At 46.0% G+C, this 8,259-nt stretch overlaps 1 protein-coding gene across 2 annotated transcripts; it reads right to left on the reverse strand.

Annotated features, from left to right (window-relative positions):
• Positions 1-309: 309 nt before the first annotated feature.
• si:ch211-197h24.8 (uncharacterized) lies at positions 310-2,678 on the reverse strand. 2 transcript variants are annotated; one of them, XM_052618458.1, is made up of 2 exons: positions 2,595-2,678; positions 310-1,335 (listed from the first exon to the last, which is right to left on the reverse strand). In XM_052618458.1, exon 2 carries the CDS (start codon positions 1,273-1,275, stop codon positions 406-408), a length of 870 nt encoding a protein of 289 aa, XP_052474418.1. In that variant the 5' UTR covers positions 1,276-1,335; positions 2,595-2,678; the 3' UTR covers positions 310-405. The 2 variants fall into 2 exon arrangements, with proteins under 2 accessions (XP_052474418.1, XP_052474419.1); XM_052618459.1 differs by having other exon boundaries at positions 310-1,330; positions 2,595-2,661.
• Positions 2,679-8,259: the final 5,581 nt, after the last annotated feature.

Genomic DNA, 8,259 nt, shown 5'->3' on the forward strand with positions numbered 1-8,259 from the left:
GTGCTTTTAGGTGGCTGAGTGAGCTACACAGAGGTATTCAGTGGGAGCAAAGCAAAACTGATCAAGAATCATAAATTCTCAAAAAGCCATCATTAATGTAAAACTTTTTTTATTTTTTTTTCCAGCATCAGTGCTTTATTAATTGCAGCATGGACAAATACATTCTGAGAACAGTAAAGGAAACAGGTAAAAAAAAAATATATATATATATATATATATATATCTATATATATATATATATATATATATATATATATATATATATATATATATATATATATATATATATATATATATACATTTCCCCCACAAACCATTCATAAATCTACATGCGTTATTACAAAAACTTCCCGCTTTTTTTATACCTAAAAGTGCAAGCTCCAGGTAATGGATTCTCTGTCACATTTATTCTCTCCTGATGGGGTCAAACTCACACTTCACAAACTCTTCTGTGTTAATTTTTGGCTGAGCTCCCTCACAGAGTCTGAGACTCTCAGTCAGATTTTTCCTGCTGAAGCGAAAGATTTTTCCATGTGGAACATGGAATGCCACTCCTATGTTATCCCACATGTACGCTTGTCTGGCATTTGTATTTATCCGAATAGCTTTCATGTTACGAGACAGCCTGAAACGGTGTGTTTCACTCATTGCCTGTGGACGCCAGATAATGGTGTTTTCACTAAACACACATACTGCATCCTGGGTATCCTCGAGCAGGGGATACTCAGAGAACAGGTTATGAGCGCAAGGTGCATGAATCACAATAGAATACATCACTTCCTGCTTATAGACCACAGTCTCAAAAATGCGAATGCTGGGCTCCTGGCCTTCACAGAACTGCTGTTGGTAGCTTCTCAACAGCTCACTGATCGACATACTGAAACGGAAGTTCCCCAAGCGTGAGGATGACAGAAAGGCTGGGGAAGTGGTGAACTTGTGCAGGAAAGGTTTTACTACGTAGCCACACAAGTACGAAGTTTCAGCAATGGTAATATCATCTCTGGAAATATCTGGGCTCCACCATACCAGATCGCGTTTTGGAGAGTCGTTGGGTGTCGGCTTTTTAAATCCCTCAGAATCCAAAATGCCAAAGAATCCTTGGAGGTTAGTGTTATGCCGAAGATATGACACTTGAAATTCCACCTTCTCAGGGTATTCTGGGATTGACCTATAGAGGTAGTTATTCTTTATTTGTCGCCGTTTTAGCTCTTCAAGCTTCAGGTGCTGCCCATCGTAGCATAGTTCTTTATATCCTCTCTCATTTTTACGAAACATGCTGAGTTAAGAAAAGCTGATGAAATCACTTCTGAAATAGGAGTGTGATGACTTGCTGCACTGAAAGAATACAAATTTATATTTTGTAATTGTTAGCATTAGGTAATAGGTAATATATTTTTTTTTTCTTTCTCCAAACAGAAAACACTGAGATCTGAATTATGACAATCAAGCACATTTTCCAGAAAAACTTTCCCACCTCATTTTATATCTACAAAGTAGCTTATACTAGCATTAACTCTGCAAATGATGCACCACGCACTTTTAAAAAACAGAACTGAACTGTGTGTGTGTGTGTGTGTGTGTGTGTGTGTGTGTGTGTGTGGACGCTAATATAGGCTTGTTATCATTCTTGTTGTGAACCAGTCTTTACCCAAATTAGGAACTTAAAATACTATGTCTCCTTTAATATTTTTACCTAATTCAGTTTGCATGTGATCGGCATTACCAAAATATTTTACAGGTCATTCTTACATGAGGTAAAATTATGCTTTGGTAGGCTAATTAGTAATAATAACAATAATTGGTGGTAATAATAATAATATAAACAGTATTTAGTGTCTGTGCTTATGAAGTTGAAAAAATGTTCCCATTTGTAGCCTAACAGCCAAATTAACATTCAGGGATAAGGGTTAAAATTATTTATCTCATGTAAAACTTATTTTTAGATTTAAAAATTTTAAAAATGTAAAAATTTGCAAGTATAGTAAATCTCTGCAGGAAAGTAATGGGAGTTACCAGATCAGGGTGTTTTTACACCATGATACCTGATTGGTTGATGTAATAGTGACGTTAGGTTTAGGGGTGGGGTTGGGTAAGGGGGATCATTTAGATTGCATGATTTAGAAACACCCAGCAGTTTCAAAACACCCACATGGTGATAAACGCCCACTTTTGCTCTGCAGAGACCTAAGTCTCGGTTTTTGTGAAAATCGAAACTGAGGGTATGCCTAACAGACTAGAAACATGTCCAAATCAAGAAAAAACTTTTCACAAAGAATTTTAAAACCATTTTCTTCTCATGGCTGCTTGACCACATACGTTTTGGACAATTTTAGGACAACCCTATTTCCAAAAATAAAAATAAAAAATAAAAGAAATTATGTATTACAGCGTGTAATACTCATGTACAACAACCAAATAACAATTTCTGCAGAGTAGTAATTTTCTTTTTGCTTTCTTTTGCCATTTTTGACACAAGCAAATCTAGTCTGAATCATTTATATCTTAAATTAAGTGAACTTTTCTTCTGTATAGTAAAATACAGTACTGAAAAAAAAATAGAAATAGTTATATATAAAAAATTATTATTCACTCACCAACTTGCTGTTATACTGTGTCTAGTAGCCTACAGTCGGAGTCAATGCAAACTATGAACAACTTGAGTCATGTGGAAAAGGGTTCCCTATCATAGGTCACTTCGATGCTGCGGTGACGTCACCACGTATGGGAACACCTCCGGTGTGACGAATGTCTGAAGCCCTATACCATCCCGCCAATCCTATTGGCCAAATGGCGCATAGCACCACCCTACGCATGCGCACGCATGATATACCTGGGTGCAGCGCGCCATTTCGCTCAGATTTCATTCCTTCAGGAATAGCGAATCTTCTGTGCCCTATCATCTCGCGTTCTCCAGCGATTTTCTTCGAGCAGTGTTAACTCCTCTTTCGCGGACGCGATGAGTCAACGAAAGGTAAGAGCCGTATATGGGTTTATCACAGGGAGGCACTCATGAGAGATTCGTTTGCAGCCTCTCTCATGTTCTCTCTGTGATAGCCTACGGCTATGGTAAAATAAGAAAAGTATCCGCGCTCTGGAGTCTATTTCTTCAGTCGCCTCGCGTCTAACCCCCACCGTTCGCTTCTGCGGTCGCCGAGGCCCCGCACGAGGTGTTGGTTAGGGGCGATATGTGCGGCTTGACTATGAGTACAGTGATGCACTGGAGTTTTCCACTTGCTCGCTCTCCCCTACTCGAGCGCGTTGATCAGAGCAGTTTTGCTTTATACTATGTTGTCTAACCGCAGCTTCTACTCAGAGTAGGCTCTGACCTGCATAAGCGGTTCTCTCCCTCCGAGCGGACAGGAGAAACGCGCTTCCCCTTCCTCAGTGTGCTACATGGCGGACTGCTATTATATAGCGATGCCGTTTGACTACCTCTCTAGCCGAACGGATCGCGCCAAACTCCGCCGCGACCTAGTCTCGTCTAGACGTATCGAGTCGTGTCTATTTCGGCAAATTTTATTCTCTTATTACGGTTCTTACGAGAAGCCTCTCGTTCTTTCCCCACACTCTACATTGACCGTCTCGCAGCACAAGCACTTCGAGCGTCACTGAACTGAGCTGTTATTTGAGCGCCCCTCAGACACTGCACAATTCAGTCTTCAGAGTTTGAGGGACGGCACAAGAGACTGGCGAATTTGGCCAGTTTATGACGGCTCACACAGCTGCCGCGTTCTCGCTAGCGGCGTGGCCCTATGTTTATCTTGTTGGATTAAATCCTGCCGTTGACACGCTTCAGGATTATACACAACGAAACACAGCGAGTTTGACGCATGCATTTCCTTCTATGTTTGCCGGGGTCTGTGCCCTCCACTGAAGAGTGCTGTTGGACTGCTAATGCACATCCAACCCTCTCACTGCAGTCCCCACGCTCTAACATTGACTGTCTCGCAGCACAAGCACTTCGAGCGTCACTGAACTGAGCTGTTATTGGAGCGCCCCCTCAGACACTCTGCACTATTCAGCCTTCAGAGTTTGAGGGACGGCACAAGAGACTGGCGAATTTGGCCAGTTTATGACGGCTCACACAGCTGCCGCGTTCTCGCTAGCGGCGTGGCCTAATGTTTTCTTGTTGGATTAAATCCTGCCGTGAACACGCTTCAGGATTATATACAACGAAACGCAGCGAGTTTGACGCATGCGCTTTACTTCATGTTTGCCAGGGTCTGTGCCCTCCACTAGAGAGTGCTGTTGGACTGCTAATGCACATCCAACCCTTTCACTGCAGTCCCCACGCTCTAACATTGACTGTCTCGCAGCAAAGGCACCTCGAGCATCATTGGTTTGAGCTATCATTTGAGCGCCCCCTCAGACACTCTGCACAATCCAGCCTTCAGAGTCTGAGGGACGCCACGAGAGACTGGTGAATATGGCCAGTTATGACGGCTCACACAGCTGCCGCGTTCTCGCCAGCGGCGTGGCCTAATGTTATCTTGTTGGATTAAATCCTGCCGTGAACACGCTTCAGGATTATACACAACGAAACGCGGCGAGTTTGACGCTTGCGCTTTCCTTCTATGTTTGCCAGGGTCTGTGCCCTCCACTAGAGAGTGCTGTTGGACTGCTAATGCACATCCAACCCTCTCACTGCAGTCCACACGCTCTAACATTGACTGTCTCGCAGCAAAGGCACCTCGAGCATCATTGGATTGAGCTATCATTTGAGCGCCCCCTCAGACACTCTGCATAATCCAGCCTTCAGAGTTTGAGGGACGGCACAAAAGGCTGGCAGAGATGGCCAGTTTATGACTGCTCATACAGCCGCCACGTTCTCGCAATGGCGACGTGGCCCGATTTTTATCTTGGTGAATTAAATCCTGCCGTGGATACGCTTCAGGATTATACACAACGAAACGCAGCGAGTTTACGCATGCGCTTTACTTCATGTTCGCCAGGGACTGTGCCCTCCACTAGAGAGTGCTGTTGGACCGCTAATGCGCATCCAACACTCTCACTGCAGTCCCTACGCTCTAACATTGACTGTCTCGCAGCAAACAGCGCTTCGAGCAGCATTGGATCGGGCTGTAACGCCAGGCGTAAATAATAATAATATCCCTCAGACACTGCGCAATCCAGCTTTCAGATCTTGAGGGGCGATTCAAGGGTCTTACACAGACGACCCGTTTATGACGGCTCGCACAGCCGCCGTTTTAGTTAGCGGCAGAGCCTGATGTTCAATTTGTTGGTCTAATTCCTGCCGTGGACACGTTCAGGAATATACACAACGGGACGCAATAGCTCTTATGCATACACTTCCCCTGTGCACGAATGCCGCAGGCTTTTCCGTGCACGGACATTATGTGTATGACAGCGTTGCAGAAAGCGGAAATTTGAGACTGCTAGTATCGTTTTGGGTCGCGTGGAACGCTTGCCCGGCATTTCTCAATGGGTGTTACGCACAATTGTCACGGATACACTAATTCGTTTTTTAGAGGCCCGCCTCTTTCCGCTGAATTCTTTCCACGGTGGTAGACTGATGGTAATAGCAGTGTTGTGACAGGAGATGTCAACTCTGCTGAGCAAAGGGGCTATAGAAGTCGTAGACCCCGTACTTCTCAATGCATGGATGTAGCTCTGGCCCCGTTGCGGCTCCAGGGCGTCCGTCTGTTAACCACTTGGACGATTGGCAGCGGCATTCCCCGTAATTTGTCTGGGGTTACTTCACATGCGCCCTTTTCAGTGGAAAAGTGGGCGGAAAGACGAAATATTTCACCCCGTTGTCTTCCGCATCCGACGATTTCGGTGACACGGAGTTGTATGATGTCATTAAAGCTATGGATGCCAACCGAGTTTCTCCTACCGGGGTTCGGCTGGGCATTTGAGCTTTCCCAGATACCGTCACGACGGATGCGTCTTTGACCGGTTGGGGAGCTGTTTGTCAAGGGCTACCAGCCCATGGAGTGTGGACAGCTGCACAACGCAGTTGGTATATAAACCGGTTGGAATTACTGGCAGTTTTCTTGCTCTCCAGTAATTCGCGAATCTGCTGATCGGCCGTCTTGTGCTGCTCAGATCAGACAACACAGCGTTTGTCTCATACCTGAATCATTAGGAAGGATTACGCTCTCGCCCCCTGTGCAGGCTGGCGAGACATGTTCTTCTCTGGTCTCAGAGAAAATTTCTGTCGATCCGAGTTGTTCATGTCCCCGGACGTTTGAACTTCGGAGCGGATATGCTATCCAGACGGGCTCTGGAACAGGGAGAATGGAGATTACACCTCCAGACGGTGAATCTTTTATGGCGGATATTCGGCAAGCGAAAGTGGATTTATTCGCGTCAAACATGACTACGCATTGCCCGCTATGGTTCTACCTATGCCCCCATCGCCCCTGGGCGTGGATGCATTAGCTCACAGCTGGCCCACGACCAGTCTGTATGCTTTCCTCCGGTTCGTTTGATCCCAGCGGTATTATGCAGAATACGGTGGGACAGAGTGGATCAGCTGCTGCTGGTGGCTCCGCGATGGCACACGCAGCCGTGGTTTGCGGATCTGATCAGTCTGCTAGCGGGCTCTCCGTGGAGATTCCCCTCAGACAGGATTTATTATCACAAGCACAGGGGCTGATTTGGCACCCGAGGCCGGATCTGTGGAAACTGTGGGCGTGGCCACTGAACGGAGTGCATTAGTATGTCCCAGTCTTTCTGTTGAAACCACTGAGACTATATTGAATTCTAGAGCAGCTTCTACGAGACGCTTATATGCTTTCAAGTGGAGACTGATTACAGCCTGGTGTGGCAATCGTAATGTGGATCCAGTTTACTGCCCAGTGGCTTCAGTGCTGGAGTTCCTCCAGGATTGTTTTTCGGATGGCATAACACCAGCCACTTTTAGGTTTACGTGGCAGCCATTTCAGCTTACCACGAATACATAGGCGGTGACTCTATGAGGCGTCATCCACTAGTTTCTCGTTTCGTACAGCGTGCGCGACGGCTGAGGCCTTTCCGCCCTGTGCGAGTTCTTTCATGGGGTTTATCCATTGTGTTGCTAGGTTTATCAGGGCATCCGTTTGAGCCCTTGGAGACCGTATCGGATAAATTCTTGACACTGAAGACACTTCTTCTCATGGCCTTATCCTCCCTCAAGAGAGTTGGGGATTTACAGGCTCTTTCTGTTTCACCCTCATGCATGGATTTTGCACCGGGCTCTGTGAAGGTGCTGCTGCGGCCCAGGCCTAACTATGTTCCTAAGGTCGCATCTAACCTCTTTCGCTTTCAGCAAGTGTTCCTGGAAGCTTTTTCACCTGCTGAGGCTGGATCAGAAGATCTAAGTCTTTGCCCTGTGAGAGCTTTAAGACTTATGTGGATCGTATAGCCCCTTGGCGTGAATCTGACCAGCTGTTTGTCTGTCTTGGACATAAAGTAAGGGCCATGCGGTTACAAAACAGCGCATGTCCCATTGGCTGGCGGAGGCAATTTCTTTGGCCTATGAGGCGCGCGGACTCGCTTCGCCCTTAGGAATTAAGGCTCATTCCACTTGAGCTGTGGCTTCTTCTCAAGCTTTTCTCAGTGGCTCTTCTATGGATGATATCTGTGCTGCGGCAGGATGGTCCTCACCGAGCACTTTTATCAAGTCCTACAGTCTGGATGTGAGGATGGCTCCTGGCTCCCGGGTTCTCTCCGCTTGAGCAGATGCTTCCTCGGATCTCAGTTATCAGGTACGTCAGGCGTTTTGGTATATCGTTCCCATACGTGGTGACGTCACCGCAGCATCGAAGTGACCTATGATAGGGAACATCTCGGTTACGTATGTAACCTTGGTTCCCTGAATAGGGAACGAGATGCTGCGGTTCTGGCCGTTCCGTACCTTGATAACTTCTTCATCTTCAGTCATGAAATCTGAGCGAAATGGCGCGCTGCACCCAGGTATATCATGCGTGCGCATGCGTAGGGTGGTGCTATGCGCCATTTGGCCAATAGGATTGGCGGGATGGTATAGGGCTTCAGACATTCGTCACACCGGAGGTGTTCCCATACGTGGTGACGTCACCGCAGCATCTCGTTCCCTATTCAGGGAACCAAGGTTACATACGTAACCGAGATGTTTCGTGAGGAGCTGTGAACTAGCAAATGCAACTTCAAAATAAAAGCCCTGTCCATGAATGAAGAAAATTAATGGTTAATTAGTTAATTAGTCATTTTTAGCAAACATATTTTATTCAAGCTAATAAGGTTCTCATTCCTGTGTTAATCCATCTCAAGAGT

This window comes from Carassius gibelio, chromosome A16, assembly GCF_023724105.1.
Source record: "Carassius gibelio isolate Cgi1373 ecotype wild population from Czech Republic chromosome A16, carGib1.2-hapl.c, whole genome shotgun sequence".
In the NCBI taxonomy this organism is placed as follows: Eukaryota; Metazoa; Chordata; class Actinopteri; order Cypriniformes; family Cyprinidae; genus Carassius; species Carassius gibelio.

Excerpts from the sequence above, each read along its gene's own strand:
- si:ch211-197h24.8 (XM_052618458.1), bottom strand. The coding sequence starts at position 1,275 with ATGTTTCGTAAAAATGAGAGAGGATATAAAGAACTATGCTACGATGGG.